Source organism: Chiroxiphia lanceolata, chromosome 1 (genome assembly GCF_009829145.1).
Source record: "Chiroxiphia lanceolata isolate bChiLan1 chromosome 1, bChiLan1.pri, whole genome shotgun sequence".
Lineage (NCBI taxonomy): Eukaryota > Metazoa > Chordata > Aves > Passeriformes > Pipridae > Chiroxiphia > Chiroxiphia lanceolata.
The window spans coordinates 145,194,129-145,210,311 of record NC_045637.1 but is presented as its reverse complement, the minus strand read 5'-3'; the positions used below and the strand labels follow the sequence as shown (position 1 = coordinate 145,210,311).

The 16,183-nt window shown below is 44.2% G+C and overlaps 2 protein-coding genes across 8 annotated transcripts in view; one reads left to right on the top strand and one right to left on the bottom strand.

The window, feature by feature from the left end:
- Positions 1 to 916: 916 nt before the first annotated feature.
- Positions 917 to 7,717, bottom strand: LOC116786960 (isopentenyl-diphosphate Delta-isomerase 1). Of its 6 annotated transcripts, none has more exons than XM_032688136.1 (5): positions 7,601 to 7,717; positions 6,319 to 6,482; positions 5,237 to 5,329; positions 3,827 to 3,957; positions 917 to 2,785 (listed from the first exon to the last, which is right to left on the bottom strand). In XM_032688136.1, the coding sequence occupies exons 1-5, from the start codon at positions 7,699 to 7,701 to the stop codon at positions 2,468 to 2,470; spliced, it is 807 nt and encodes a 268-aa protein (XP_032544027.1). In that variant the 5' UTR covers positions 7,702 to 7,717; the 3' UTR covers positions 917 to 2,467. The 6 variants fall into 6 exon arrangements, with proteins under 6 accessions (XP_032544027.1, XP_032544033.1, XP_032544042.1 ...); XM_032688142.1 differs by having other exon boundaries at positions 6,319 to 6,479; positions 7,601 to 7,714; XM_032688151.1 differs by having other exon boundaries at positions 7,517 to 7,628.
- Positions 7,718 to 13,407: 5,690 nt separating this feature from the next.
- The window catches only part of WDR37 (WD repeat domain 37), a 42,670-nt gene continuing 39,894 nt past the window's right edge, over positions 13,408 to 16,183 (top strand). For both annotated transcript variants that reach the window (XM_032697866.1, XM_032697857.1), the window contains exon 1: positions 13,408 to 13,792. The gene's annotated coding sequence lies outside the window, so the exon portion shown is untranslated. The remainder of the gene's footprint in view (positions 13,793 to 16,183) is intronic.

Here is a 16,183-nt window from a genome sequence, read left to right as displayed (position 1 = left end):
GGAGAAATGCTGCCAGTTTACTAAGCTTAATTGTGACTGAAACTGGAGGAGAAATTGCAGTTTTAGTACTGACCTGCCATCTGTAATAATAGCATGGGCAGGGAAGGTTACATCTTAAAACTTGTTAGTTTTTCTGTATAATATTAACATTTCAGATATGTAGAGAATGAGGGTCAGACTGACTTTTGGTCCTGAGTGCACGTGAGTTATACTGCTGTCACCCTCTGCTTAGGAAGACAATTTCTTTTCAGGAGCTGATAGACAAAAATTCAGTATCTGTTCTAGGCAAAAGATATTGTCAAATGTGAAATATTTCCTTTTTGTCCCTACTTGGTCAACAGTTACCCAGAGGTTAGTAAAATTATGCATTCTAAATGTGTTGCCTGAACACTATGCTTAAAATGCATGTTGAAAACTAACACCCATAAAAAGTAAGGGGGAAACCCCTTAACTTCATTTATTATTTTTAAATACGTAATAAGTAAGAAGAGTGTTCAGATGTCAGCTTTAGCATACTGGAGCTTCATGTGTAAATCCATATTGTTTCCCTCATCTACCTTGTGTAATAATTTTGGTATTAAAACACATTGTAATTCTGCAAGACATTCATTGTTGACGAAAGCTTTGATAACAGAACTTCTAAGGGATGTTGAGAAACTGTTTGGCAAAACTTTTCTTTCACCTGCCTTATGCACAGTATTTCCACTTCTGGATATGCTTTGCCAGCTTTTGCTCCAAGCTGGTCCTTTGAACTAGAAAAGCAGAACTTTGTTCTAATACATCTGTGCCCTGCTGCCCGCATTGTGCTGCTTCAGTGGTGTGTAAGGGGCAGGATGGTGTTTATAGTGTAGTGATAACAGAGATTATTCTCATGTGGCCTCATGTCTGAAAAGAAAACAACAGTCCAAGGTTTTAGGGTTAGGTATTTTAATCATAATCTTTAAGACAATCCTAGATTTAAAAAGTATATGAAGTATTTGAAAAGTACTGTAATTACCTACAGCTGGGCAATGCAGTCGATTGCAGTGAAGTGGAGGGAGCTGCTACATCGCATCATTGTTCCCTCACCCACTATTATTTACTTCAAGACAATACATCAGTTCTGGCCAATATACAACAGTATTGGCTCTAAAACCTCTAAGTGTTGAACCACTGGAGATGCTGGTGCGGAGAAGCTTCAGTGCTGCAGTCACAATTGGGATAAGAAAAGAGAAACCTTGACCACTGGAAAAAGTTAATTTCACCCTTAAACCAGACAACACCAGTTACAACCGTGTTTTCCATGCAATGAGAAGTGGAATGACAAACATCCTATTTCAAGACACCTCTAGGAAAAGATGACTTAAGAAACTAGTCTGAGTAGTGTGATAACAGAAGAGATCACAATTAAGCTTTTTTAGAGGAAAAAAACAACCCCAAAACCTAATTCAAATTGAGAGACTTGAGTACTTGTCTTATTGAAAAACAGCTTCCATTTTACTCTTGTTACTAGCCATTGACTGCAAGATCAAAAAGGATTAGCTCCAGTACAATTTCTAACTAACTGTACTGCAAGACTCAGTGTAAGCCCACAAATTGTCAGTCTTGAATTTTGGAGTTCAGTGGGTTGGAGTAGTCTGGGAATGACTATTACAGGAGATGTTTCAGGAAAAAAAAATTTTTTTCAAGATGACTGTTTTCTGGAAGATAGAGAAGAGCCATTTAGTACATATCCCATCTCCAAAGACAGGCTACTTCCTGTATTAGACAGGTACCATTTACATTTGGCATAATTAACCCTTTTTGTTATGTAAGAGATGTCCAGTACTCAGACTTCAAATAACCAGAAAAGGGTGTCAGGGTGAAAACCCCAACCAGACCACCCACTGTTTGTTATCTAAAGCTTTGACACAACACAGCACTCCAAAGTGAAACTCACTCCACCCTGACAATCCAATTACTTAAGCTTTTATGTATTTGGTTAATTATAGAGTACGGTAGCTGAAGAATTTGCTTTCTGCAATTAAAATAATCCTGATTACTTTGCACTAATTGTTTTTTTCTTCAGGCAACTTGTCTTCCCAACATCAGTGCAGAACCAAATTCCTGTGTAATCATTTAAGGCATACTCCTGTTCAGTGGGAATGTACCAGCCCTCCCAGCTGAGCCAGGCTCCCTCCCCAGGTGTGCAGGGCACACACAGGGTGAGGATCTTTAATCAGGTGATGGGGAAAAAGGAACCCAGGGGTTTCATGCCCTTGATACCCATTTTACATTAGATCAAGGTAATTTGCACAAGAGAACAAGGATGAGGGGGCAGAGGAGGTGATGAAAGCAGAATTAAAAATGTTGGCTATAACAACCTCTATACCAAGATATTAAACATACTGCAGGGTAGACCAATTCTCTGCACCCAAGTCATGATTTACCACAGTGTCAATGAGACAGCACATCATTGCTGGCCTTCAGCACCTTTTACCCCAGCTATTTACATTCGGTGTATTTTTTCATGCTCAACAAATTTGTTCAAGTTATTTAAGTTATCCCACCACTTGAACAGAAAGGTTTCTGCTATGAGCTTAAACCACGGAGTGATCTTCACTTCATTCTTGGCAGCTTTGTCCAGGAGCTGTTTCAGTTCTTTCTGTGTCACATAGCAGTAGCTTTGGATCTCATTGGGGTCGGGATTCAGTGTCACATCCTTCTGTACAAATAAGATGTAGTCTATCTCATGTTCTCCCCAGATCCCATCAGACTTGGCCTTGTAGTGAATTCGTGTCAGGTAGGAGATTTCTTCTGGAGTTACCTACAACCAGAACACTTGTCAGAACTGGTGCCAGACCAGAACAATTGCCCTGCTGGGCACTGCAATACTATTATCAGCTATCATCCTGTTCCTTAGAAGTTATTTTCTCCCATGTGTACAACTGCAATGTACTTCTTCACAAGTTACTATGAAAAAAATTTTTAAAGCACTTTGATGGCATGAGTGGCACAGCATTTCTCTAGTCAGACTTGCCCTGTAGTATTTTCAGTGTATTTCTCCTACATGGCAAATTTTAAGTAATGTTTACCAGACCTTACCACACGCTTACTGAGCACAAACAGTTGCACCTACCCCTCACCTCCCAAGAAAAGGGCCTGGCAACTACTTGAAGCCAAGGTCAGAGCTGTGTAACCCTGACCTCCAGGGAATCCCTGTGCATTGCAGACTGGGTGGTGAATTCTGGGCACCACCTCACCACCATATTTCCCAGGAGCACTGGGAGCTGCTGCTCTGTGTCCCATGGCAGAAATGTAATTTACGTGTAATTAACGTGGAAAGAGATTTCAACTCAGCATAATTCAGTCAGCTGCACCCTGCTCTCTGTGCACCCCCAAACTGCCTCCAGAAAGGAATGTACCAGAAGTGGGCTGTGCGACTGCTCTGGGAGAAATACCGAGTGCTCAGGCCACCTGAATTCCCACAGGAAGGTCGGGATTGCAGAGGGGCTTGTCTACAGGTGCTGGCAGCAGCAATGCCCTCCAGGAGCACCAAGTGTAGTGAGCATGTACAGCACTCTGCCAACAGCAGCCAGTCAGACATGGAGCAATGCAATCCTTCATTAGAGTGTAATTTACTCTTTGGCTCGTATTCAGTTTGAGCAGTGGAATATTCTAAAATACAACCTACTGGGATAAGCTTTTGAGAGTATGGAATACAGAAGTCTCAAGTTCACTCAGTTCTCTACGCCTCCAAAGCTAAATGCATTTTTAGGTTTGAGGGCTGACCCTGCCTGCCAGACACAGTTAGTCTGTAAACTGGCAAATGTTGACAAGAATTCCTGTTTTTCCCTCCTTCCTTTACCTGCTCCATGGGAATTCCTAACTCTGCTTTCAGCCGTCTCTGTGCTGCTCTCCGAACACCGATGGCATCGTTTTCTTCCAGTTCTAGAGGATGGCTTAGAGGGTGGCTGCAACAAGTGTTGGTAAAACAATCTGCAAGAAGTGTGGATCGGTACATTTTTGACATGTATAAAGCATCAGGAAAAAAACCAACACAACAACCCAATCCCCCAGAGGCCAGTTATTCAACATGTCACATCTTTGTTTTGCTTTCCCAGAGAAGGGTCACAGAAGGTGTGGAGGATATTTTCACCTATTATTTTTCTTTACATATTTTGCACTGGGATTTGCCTCCACCAAGCACTACTTTGTGGGTTAGTATGGATGAGTGTGAAGACAGGCATTCTTATCCCCAAGACAACTTAGAGAGCCAGTTTATAAAGACCTTGTTTATCCCTCAAATGCTAATTAAAATTTACTTTTGGGATTTTATATGCAACAGAATATTGAAAATATTCCCAGAGGTTCAAGACCAGCTGACAGTAAGTAGAATTAAATACAAAGTTTATACTTGTGTTTAAATGACAGCTCATCTATACTGTGTCTCAACCTTTTGTCTATAAAAATCAAGATCAAAAGCATCTAAAATAGAGTTAGAATATCTACAAACCACACTCAAGCATTTTGGGTTTAATTTTTTTCCTTCACTGCTAACCAATCAATCTCTAAAGTAAAGATTCCCTTAGAACGAAGAAAAAGGTCTTTCCTCCTCAAGTTGGAAATGCTTGAATTTGTTTTCCATTGAAAATTCTGCAACAGACAGCTTAATGCTCCCTCTGGTACATCTCATGTAAGCTACTTTTCCTTCATTCCCCTTCTTATTTTTATGCCTCTCCATTTGCATTTGACAGTAATAGTTCAGGAGTTTTCAAAAATCATGCACTGTATAGTTTGGCCATGCAGTCTCACTTCTTGTGTAGTTAAATCACACTTCTTGTATAGTTAACTAAGTGTTTGTTGGGACATACACAGACAAAGGTCCAGAGATTTCCCAGGCACCAGGGCTCTGACATCAGCTTTTATAGTGGAATGGGACACTCTCCACAGATACCAGAGCCATTTCTTCAACTCCAATAAATATGTCTTGCAGCAGAAGTGGTAAACAACACACCCTCTGCCCTTGCATCCACAGGATCAAACCTGTCAGGGAACAATCCTTTCCTGAGAATATAAATAACAATACCCTAGTGTTCCCATTATCTTACTTCATCCACAAGATAAGTACAACTTGAACTCTTAAAAGTATTGGAAGTATCTCCAAAGCAGTAAATTCTAAACCTCAGAATGAATTACACTGCAGGATTAGATTGACGTATTTTTTTTAAATATTGATTTCAATAAAACATTTTGATAAATACATTTCATTACTAACCTGGAAATGTAATTTTTGCATTTGACCTCTGCTGCAGCAACAGTTTATTTTCTGTATTAAATAAGAAAACACTGAAAGCTCGGTGCAGTAAACCTAAAAGTAAAAAATAAAAAAAACCTGAGCTACTTAACAGAAGAGAAAAAAAATATGAAGACAGTTTAAAGGCTTAGAACGGCCTCATTTTTGGGTAACCCAATTTAAAATTAATACATGTTAAAAAACAAGGATTCGATAACTCAGAGCTATTTTTCAGGTTTCTATGTCAGCTTGTGCAAAACACTATGAAATTAGAAAAGTGTTCAGAACGACAATGCAACAGAAGAGTGCTACTCTACTCAGTTCACAATTCTGAATGTGCACATTTGGGCAAGCTTCCAAGGAGGGCTCAGCATCCATAAATTTACTATCAAAAAGAGACGATTCAAAAATTCCTAAAAGACTATGGAATTTCAAGAACTGAAAAGGCACAAGGAAAACAGGCTCCCTTACAAACAGTATAAGTGCAGAATTGCTGTTTTCTTCACCTTTCAAGTTTATCATTCCTCACTCTCCAGGAAGATGCTTCCCCCAGCTTCATAAAAGGAAGTCACACACTACTATGAGAGATTCATGAATCTGACCAACCTCAAATAAACTCACAATCAGTTAAACCCCTTGTTATCATCAGTATTTGAAGTAGAACTTGGTGTGAACTACTTCAAAATCAAAGCCCCTACTTGTAAAGAACTCAGCAAAGAAGCAAGTGGCATTCTTCAGAAAAAACTACGAAGAATCAGGTGTCTATAATAGGAAAAAAATACTACTTCATCTTCAAAATGTGACTCAAAAGTATTTATCAAGACATAGCTTGTATCTGCAATCACACATTTCTCTCCTTTGCAACTGCTGCCAATTCAGTGTTCCTCATATCACAGAATTGTAACATTAGATGTTGTTCGCTGCGGAGGAGGAGCTGTGGGGAAGCACTTGCTCTGGTTTGATCCAACACTCACCTGAGATTAAGGCTTCAATTTAATCATGACTATACTTCTGAAAATATCCAGTCAACTTAATGGTTCAGTTAGAAGGTAAGTAAGCTGTACCTTTATCAATGTTTTCATTCAAGTGACAGTTTTTCTTGGTATCTGCTCCAATCCTTTTGTCATTTTCATCGATAAGGATGCACATCTCTGCCAAGAGCTGCACCTGCTGCTCATCCAGGTGGTCTGTGTTTACTTCAGGCATGGTGATGGTAGCACAGGTCCTACTGAAAACAAGCAGTGAGTAGGCATTCAGGAATAACAACATCTGCAAGGCTGTGGGCAGACTCTGAGAAATAATCAAATGACTCAGTTTTCTGACATGGTGTAAACTGTGCACCAATTGTATTTTAGGGGGTTTACATGCTTTTAGGTTCCTGAAATTTCCTGCCCATGACACGAATCACACAGCAATACTTGGAAGGTACTTGAAACATTTATTTTTCCTCTCTCACGAAGGCCGTGCAGCAGCTGCTGCAAGACAGCCATGCCGAGCCTCACATTTTTGTAGGCTGGCAGTGGTAGGAAATCCCATTCCAAATTTCAACACGCCCCACTCACCCCACCGGCGCACGTCAGGCACACCGACAACCGGTTACATTTGTAACACCGGGCACCCTGTGCGCGGAGACTTCCCCTCTCCGCACACCCCCAAGGGCTCAGGAACGAGATTTCCCTGACCAGGACACGCAGCCCAAGGCACCTCAAAAGCAACCCCCGCCCTGCCCCGAGCCTCTGCCGCCGTGAGTGCTCCCTCAGCTCAGCCACAGATGGGTCAGGCTGGAAGGGACCACAGCGGGTAATCCGGTCCCTGCCTAAGCGGGGTCGTCCCAGAGCAGATGGCACAGGATTTGTCCAGACGGTCCTGGGATATCTCCGGTGAGGGAGACTCCACACCCTCCCTGGGCAACCTGTTCCAGAGCTCGGTCACCGCACAGTAAAGAAGTTCCTCCTCATGGTCTTCCTGTGCATCAGGTTCTGCCCGTTGCCTCTCATCCTATTGCTCGGCATCATGGAGAACAGCATGGTCTAAAGGAACCCCACACCCCTTCAGACGTCTATACACATTGATGAGGTCCCTTCTCAGGCGTCTCCTCTGGAGGCTGAACAGGCCCAGCTCCCTCAGCCTTTCCTCGCAAGAGAGAGATGCTCCAGTGCCTTCATCACCCTCGCTGCCCTCCGCTGACCCGCTCCAGCAGCTCCACGTCCCTTTGGTACTGAGGAGCCTAGAACTGGACACAGCGCTCCAGACGCGCCTCACCAGAGTTGAGGAGAGGAGCAGGATCGACGCCCTCACCCCCCGCTGCCCCTCTAGCAGCCCCGTTTCCGCGCTGTCCCCGCTCACCTCCGTGCCCGCCCCGGCGGTACCTCAGGGCCCCTCGGTCCCGTCGCGCCGCGGTAACTCCGCAGGGCCCCACGCCCGGCCCCGCGCAGCGCGCGCCACATGGCGCGGCCCGCCGCCTCGGCCAATGGCGACGCCTCCCGGCGCTGACGTCACCACATCTCCCGATCGCCCCACTGCGGTGCGGGGGGCGGGGCCAGCAGTGACAGCGGGGAGTGGCGGCGGGAGCAGCCAACCGTAGTACGGCCTGGCAGGGGCGCTGGCCAATAGGAAGAGAGATTAGCGGCGGGGCGGCCAATGGGAGCGCGGCGGCCGCGTCGGGCCGTGCCCGGCAGGGCGGGAGGGGCGTTCTGAGGTGGCGACCCCGGCACAGGGGGACCGGGATCGGGATAGGGAACGGGAATGAGAAGGGGATCGGGATTGGACTCCATTACCAGGGAGAAGCCTTCAGCTTCTCCTAGTAACCAAGGATCACTGAATTCATGGCTAGGCTTCGCGAACGAAGATTTGGGAAGGGCTCTACCCACATTTGCTACAAGCGCGCTGGTGGCTAAAGAGGCAGGAAAAGACCTCTGACATCATCGAGTCCAGCCTATGACCCAACATCACCCTGCCGGTCAACCGGACCAACCATGGCACCAAGTGCTACGTCCAGTCTTCCCTTAAACACCTCCAGGGATCTTCCTGGGCATCCCATTCCAGTGTCTGAAGCTTGATCCATTTCTAACATTGAGCGCTACCTTTTCACCCATCCATGAAAACCAAAGGACCACGCCAAAGTGCCGGTCCTACAGATGTGGGGATGTTTGTTCAATTTCTGTTCAGCTCTGGGAGTGTTTCAAGCAGCAGCCATAAGCACGGGTCTGTAGAGTCACAGGGCGTTTTGGCACATCTGGTCTTGGATGCTTTTCTTTGCTCCATAGCAGCACCCCTCGAGCCAAAGGTTCATTTGTGTCGTACAGCTCAGGGCCTGTGGCACTCAGAGCGGGGCAATATAGGCCACTTGTCCCCCCTCCTGCACTGAGAGCTACAGCTTGTGGAAAACAGTTCCTGTGCTAGTCAAGCTCTGAAACTGCCTGACTCATCGAGTTCTTTCGAGGCAGAGAAAGAAACACCCAGTTTCTTTGAAGGAATGGAGCGTAGGCCAGATGTCAAGATGAACTGGTCAGATAGGGGACTTATAGATATGCACAGATAGAGGCAGAGAAACTTCAATAGCAGCCTCTAGAAACTTCACACCACCACAGCTGAGTACCTTCTCAGCAAGACTTTTACTGCAAGACTTTTACTTTATTGCCTGTGCACATATTTGGATTTATAACTAGATTCCATAAAAGTGACATTTCACATGCCTTGGGGGCAAGGCTCTTTCTGATTGTCTCTCAGCTCAAGTTCCAGTATTTCCATCTGGTTGGTTTGATTTTTCCTGTGAACAGGACAGATGGCCTATCATTTAGAGATATGATTATCAGCACAAAATGTTCAAATGGACAGTTAATATTTTACAAGGGTGGTATCTTACAGTGTTTTCCTGTGCAGAGCTTCATGAAAGGACTGTGGAAGTGGTTTAAGTGGAAGCCACTTGAAACCGGTAGAGCATCAAAAGTAAAAAAAAAAAAAAAAAAAAAAAAATGAAAGAAAAAAAGAGAGTAAGAATGGCCAAGCTGCTGCATTTCCCTTTAACTACACAAAATATAACATCAGAACATTAGTATGAATTAACAATATTACAAATCTAATGTTATCACAAGAACATTAACATAAATGTGTGCTCTCACAAACTCTCACAAAGGACTGAAATGTACACAGATTACTTTTTATTGACTTGATTTATCATTACTTTACAGATTTCTTATTGCTGAGTCACTGTTTGGCACGAAAACACAGTAACTGGAGACTGAGCTTTGTAGAAATAACGAGAATATCCTTTACCACATCAATCACTTGCTCATTTGATTGTTCTAGATAAAAAAAATCTGTAATTTTTTTATTCTATGATTTTCCTAATGTAACCAAACAAGCTACACAAATCCATCAAAAATATAACTACTGAGATGGACATACAAACCAGCATTTCATAGGGAGACAACAGAGTTAACAAGAAGCTCTCCTGTGAGTGAAGCTCTTTTGGAATAGTTACTTCTACCCTGAGAGGCAGAGGTGGGTCTGTACATGAGGCAAAACTGATGTGTGACACACACCAATGAGCAGGTGTACGGAGTGATGTTCAGGCCACACAGCAGAGGGAAATATAAAAAAAAAGTCCTTATAGATAATGGAGAAAAGAAAAGAGATTCTTATTTTCCTAGTAATAGCTATTGAGAACTTCTATACAGGCGCTTTAGAACCTGGCAGTCAGAAACAACTACAGTTTCTGTCTTGCCCAGACAAACAAAGCACTTCACCTGCAGCAAGGCTTGTGAGCACCAAGTGACAAGTCCTGGATAATGAGAGGCAAAGAAGGAGGCACAAAGGATGACAGAGACAAACCCAAACATTTTCACAAAACAAACAAGGGAGAGACCTCCCAAGCTTTTAACCGAAGACACTTTCAGGATCAGGTGTTTTATGTCACCTGTCTCATCTTTCATCTCGCTCCCCTCCAGACTTGCTCTGTACTTTCAAAGCTCTTTGTGTTGAAAATAAAGCATCCTAATTTCTGTAGTGGTATGCACCTCACTGAAACCTCAGAACTTTTACTGCACCCTGCATAAACAGAAGAGTGCCTGAAGTGACATATAAATGCCTTTGAGACTTAATTTATGCATCTCCTGAAGTCTGCTGACTATTTTCAAACACTACAAACAAGAGGAAAACTGTTTCCCGTCACCACCAAGAAGACTTCATTTCACCTGAAAATCCAACCAGCTGCAAATCGGTGACAGACTTTTGCTGTCTACGAAGATAAAGGGAAATGCAACCTCCATCAAACTGGAGGAGAACATTTTAGTTCTCCTGCAAGTTAAACAAGAAGATGGTGAACCACAGGATGAAGTAAATTCTGAACAAACCTGGTATTTGACCCCTGCCTAGAATGCATAGACTCCTGAAACATGCTTGTCCTTGGTTTTCAGATTTGCCTAGGAATATTAAGGGCTTTTTCCTATACTTCATGTCCAACCTTCTTCTTTTTCATCTTCCTGTTCACTTGCCCTGATATTTAAGACTTCCAGTTCACCCATCTAAGCTATAGAGCTATCCTTTTTCCTCGTCTCCCTGGAGAATTCCTCTCGGAAGTCTGCTCCTGCCTTGGAGTCATAGCTCTCCAGAAAATATTTGTCTAAGTGATCCACTTAGGTGGAGAGCAAACAACCACCTGAGTTTTATCTGAAATGGGAGGTAAATACCTCCCATTCTTAACTAATCTGCTGTTGTTCACTTGAATCTGCTCTCTTAAATGGCCTAGTTCAGGGAAGAGGGTTGGCTTTGGCTTGCTCCAGAGAAGACAGATGGCTTCGTAGTAAAAATGTAATACATGTATGCTAAATATGTAAGTAGGATATTGTATTTGCATTTAGGTTTGCTATCTCAAGTGTGATGGAAAGAGTGCTATGATGGACAGTTTCCAAATGTTTTTGTACAGCATAAGGTGAATGAATAATGATATAGGAAATGGCTCTTTTAGGAAGGAGTTATTAGAAGCATTCCTATAGGAAGAAGTAATGCTTGACCTCTTAAATCTTTTTGTTTGTTTGTTTGTTTTTCTTACTTTTGGTTTGAACTCTGGATAGGAGGCTTTGTTTTTTCCTACTTTTACAGCTTTGGAAAATGTTAATTTGAGAGATTCAGCTGTTATTCAGAAGTAGGTCTGGAAGGTGATGTCCAGGACAACCTAACTTTTCTCACTCAACTTATTACAATACTTATTACGAAGGCTTCTTAGCTGTTGAAGAGATGCTGACTGGTACTGCCCTTCCCATTTCCCCAGGTTCCTGTATTCCTATCTTTGTCTCTTTTTTTAAAACAGGTAATTTGTGAAAAGCAGTCTTTTGTTCTGCTCTTGCTCCTGTACATTGCACAGTGCCTGCTACTCTTGCACTGCCACAACAAAACCAAACCAGTAGCAGAGCTGGAGTGACAACAGGCCACTTGTTGTTCTTTTCTCATGAAAAAGCAACAGCATCTGTACAGATGTAGGATACTTCCAGGCTATTTGGGATTTCCTGTTAATTTTCGGGTGAAGCACCCTCTCCCAAGGATAAAGTTATTTAAACCCCTGTCTTTGTTTATTTTAGTATTTTACATTTCTTCAGGAAAAAAATGGTCATCTCTCTATTATGCTCAGATGCTAGAGAGAGAGCTGCTCCAGAGGACAACAAATTTGCCAAATGTTTTCCCAGGGAACTCTCAAATATGGGTCCTTGTGCTCTCACTGGACAGTTTTTTCCTTCACAGTTACAGCTAAAGCTGTTATGGTACAGTAGTGTTATAATAGGGCTAAGTAATTTTGGTAGGGATAATAAGGCTTGAAAAATATTTACTTAGGAACTGAACAGCTGAGGACTTGAGTTGTGCCTTGGGTGAGATGGCTGAGCCACTGCAACTGCACCATCTGGAGAAAGAATTCAAAGCATCAAACGGTGGCATTTGGTCAGGCTATGTTCAGGCTTCCTCCAGGCAACTCTGTTCTACCTTTTGTCCCTCTTCTTTTGCCTGTTCAGTCTCCCTTCTTTTCCACTCCTTAAAGCCATTTACCTATTCATTTTGCTCCCTTTTGGTGGCTTTGAAGAAGCAAATAGGATACAATTATGGGAGATGCTCAACCAGTTAGGCTGGTTATCTTGGAGAATGACCTCCAGTAATGAAAAATAAGCTAGTAAATAGGTAAATCACTATTTTTGTCGGTGTTTAATACAGCTTTAATTAAGACATGACTGCACAGTAGTGGATAGAAAGGAAAAAGAAGACAAAAAAGAACTGCTGGCAGACTTGTAGCTGGGAAGCACATGAAAAGAAAATTTAATATTTCCAGCCCTCACTGAGGCACATGTTCTTCTGGCCTTTTCACAGACCTCTTCTGAGGCAGCTAGATAATCTGCAGGAAGAGGGAAAATAATTAGGCAAAGGCCTCTTTTGACTTTCACTATCTGCTACGTTGAATAAGAATTTTAGGTGAAGGTTTTTTCTAAGTGTTAATCAGCAGAGGAATTAATCACATTTCAATTACGCGTTGTAGGCTTCAGAGTGAACAGCCTACTTGCAAATCATGGCTAGCTTTGACACACTGCTTCTCTCGTACCGTCTGCAGACACAGTAAAGTCCAGAAGCAGTATTTCCCAGCCATTCTCTATTAAAAAATACGGAATTCCAGTGGTGTTTCACGGAAGTTTCACCCCCCAGTGTTACTGGATGTATTAAAACAGTGTTAACAGTAAACAGTAAATCACAGAATCAACTAGGTTGGAAAAGACTGCTGAGATCATCAAGTCCAACCTATGACCCAACACCACCTATCAACTAGACCATGACACTGAGTGCCACATCTGGCCTCTTCTTAAACACCTCCAGGGACGGTGACTCCACCACCTCCCTGGGCAGCCCATTCCAATGTCTGAGCACCCCTTCTGTAGAGAAATTCTTCCGAATATCGAAACTAAACCTCCCCTGGTGCAGCTTAATACCGTGCTCTCTTGTCCTGTCGCTGGTTCCCTGGGAGAAGAGACCGACCCCCACCTGGCTACACCCTCCTTTCAGGGAGTTGTAGAGCGTAACACAGCGTTACCCCCGAGAGGCGACAGTCGGGATGAAACACAACTGAGCTGTTTAAACACCAGCACTGAGCTGACCCTGGGCTGACCTGGGTCAGCGGGGACGAGCCGCGGGGCGGCGGCGGGGCAGGTCCTGCCCGCTGCCATTCGCGATCCCGCGGGCTGCTCCCCCAGCGGGAGGCTCTCCCGGGCCCAGTGCCATTCCCTATCCCGGGAGGCTCCCCCAGCCCCTGCTCGTCGCCATCGCGGCCCGGAGCGGGGGCCGCGCCGCTTCCGCCGGATGTCGCCTTGAGGGCTCCGCACCGGGGAGGCGCGTCCTGCCCGAGCGGCGTCGGGATCGTTGCTGTTGCTGCTGCTGCCGCCGCTGCTGCACCTCCCGCCCTTCTCCTCCTCCTCGCCGTCCTCATCCTCCCCCTCCTCCTGCTCCGCGCCGCCCGCGGCCCTGCCCCTCCGCGCCCGCCGTGTCTGCCCCGGCCGTGTCTGACAGGTGAGTGCGGGGGCAGCGGGGCGCGGACCCTCCGCCATCTTCGCGGCCGCCCGAGGCGCTGAGGGGGCCCGGGGGTCCGGGCGCGGTCCGGGGGCAGCGGCGGTGCCTCCGCGGCGGTACCTGCGCGGTGCCGCTGCCGCCGCCCAGGCCCGCGGGGCTCCCCCCCGAGCACCCCCTGCCAGCCCGCCCCGCTCCGCTTCAGTTCCGCGTGAAATGGCTCGCACGGTATTCCTTGAACACCGAAATAACCAAAAACGAGCCCTTCCTCTTCTGCTCCCGGGTGTCGGGGTGTTTTAGCGCTCCCAGCCAAAGGCTGTAGGGATGGTTCCAGGTCTGCGGACGGTGGAGCCGAGGGTGGTGCTGAGGAGACTCGGCTCGCTAACTTTGTTCGTGTGCTGCTGCATATCCTAAGGACAAGCCCAGCGTAGTGCCTCGTTATCTTATAGATTGAGTTCAGAGCATCTGACACATGTACAGATGGAGTAAAGATGAAACGCCCAAATTCCCTGAAGTGGGGCACAGCTGAATGAGGAAGGGAAGCACCGTTTGTGGTGGGATGGGGTGGATCTGGCCTCCAGCAGTGGGAGAATGACCTAGTACTGTCCAAGATAGGTAAAAGTTGTCCGTAAAGAGCCATTTTCAGTATTTCTCTCTTTTTCTCAGCTAAGACCTATGAAAATAAGTTTGAGGGAAGAATTGATATGCTTAATGTATTCAAGGCTTGAGTAGATGTTAGGTTCCAGTTCCTTATGCAAAGATGAGGAAAACTTTTTCAAGTTAAACGTTGATCTGTGATTCAAGGACATCTTGGTGTTTTTAAGAAAAGAGAAACTTCTACATGTGTTTTTATCCCTCTTGGTGCATCTTCCAGGTTGTCAAATTTGTTTTGTTTTTGTGGCTTAAAGTGGGCTTTCTGTAACAGTAATTTCATGGAAGGTTTACGTAAAGAACTGGTGGAACAGCTTCTTTGAAGTGATTCAGTGTCATTGAGTACACCTTGAAATTATACAAATGTCAATTGTTCATGCATTTTACAACATCACAGCAATATTTTCTCCTTAAGCAAATTTCTGAAACTGTTTTCCACGCAAGGCTGCTGTTGGCGTTTCTTGATGGTTTTGAAAATGAGTTGGTAACCCCAAGAACCCACAAGTGTGTTTTCTAATGAGTAGTTTGGCTTAGATAAGATCTTTGTGCGTGGTGTCAACTCTAACCTGTCTGGTAATAACTTTAAATATAGCTTTATATATTGTGGACTTGGGCAATTATTTTAAGAAAAGGAGCCTGCACCAAACATTGTAATTTAAGGCAGAGGCCACTGTAATGTTGTTTGTTTTTTAATGCCAGTTTTTTATGTGTACGTTTGTCCCTAAATTAGGTTTATCATGTTAAATCTAAAGATTCTAAGATGAGACTGTCTCTTCAATGTAGACAGGCCCTTCCACCATCTATTTCTTAAATTTAGGATTTGTTTAAAGGATGCAGTCTTTAGTATGGACTGAGACACTTAAGTTTATTGGTACAGTCATGAGATAAATACTGTGAGTGTGGTGATAATGTCTTACAAGAAGAGCTTATTTTTATGAAATCCTGAAGTTGCAAGCCAGAACTAGTGCATGCCAGGTAAGGAGTAATTAAGTGATATTGCATTTTATAAGTTCGAGGTGAGATTGGAATCATTTTATGTCATGGAATTTTAAGTCTTGGAGCTAAGACTAGTAGCTTGTCTTGTGAGGTGAAGGCCAGGGTGAGGGGCTTCTTCTGGAGACTACCTTTTCACACCTCTCTGGGGGAGAGTTTATTGGTACTGTCTGCCTGACCACTGAGGAATGGATAAGAATAAGGATAGTCTCCTTGCAAGCCAGAGTGATTTGTGTTTTCTCATCCTCGAGTAATACACACAGGCTATTTTTAGGCTGTCTTAGTGTTTCAAGAGGGTAGGACTGGGTACTCACAATGCTGTCACACAGACTGTTGGAAGGTTCTGTAGTTCTCTGTGCTAGGCCATATGAGGTAATGCTTCAAGAATGTGCTGTACAGAGATTATTTATTGGTGCTTCAGAACAGCTAAATGTGTTATAGTTAAAGTTACTTGGCTTTTGTTGAACTCTTAAGCACTATAAGATTCTAATTTAGTGGCAAGTAATATATTCCCAAATGAAGAGCAAAGATATTAGAGGTCACTCTGCCTCAATAAAACTATAATAGCAATTTATTTGGTACATCTCTAATAAGTACATAAATATTGAGTGTTTAGAGACTAGCACAATAAGATTCTGGCCTCCGAGTGTAGTGCTGTGGTTAAACCACCTTTCCTCTTGAACTTAAGATTCCTCACCCTCAGGTCTTGTATTTGCATACCCGTGTATGCATGTAGGCTACTTCTAGGCT

Excerpts from the sequence above, each read along its gene's own strand:
- LOC116786960 (XM_032688136.1), bottom strand. The coding sequence starts at position 7,701 with ATGTGGCGCGCGCTGCGCGGGGCCGGGCGTGGGGCCCTGCGGAGTTAC. Across the intron at positions 5,330-6,318 it reads GAATGAAAACATTGATAAAG|GTTTACTGCACCGAGCTTTC; the intron begins GTACAGCTTACT and ends TTTTACTTTTAG. Across the intron at positions 2,786-3,826 it reads TAGGAATTCCCATGGAGCAG|GTAACTCCAGAAGAAATCTC; the intron begins GTAAAGGAAGGA and ends TTCTGGTTGTAG.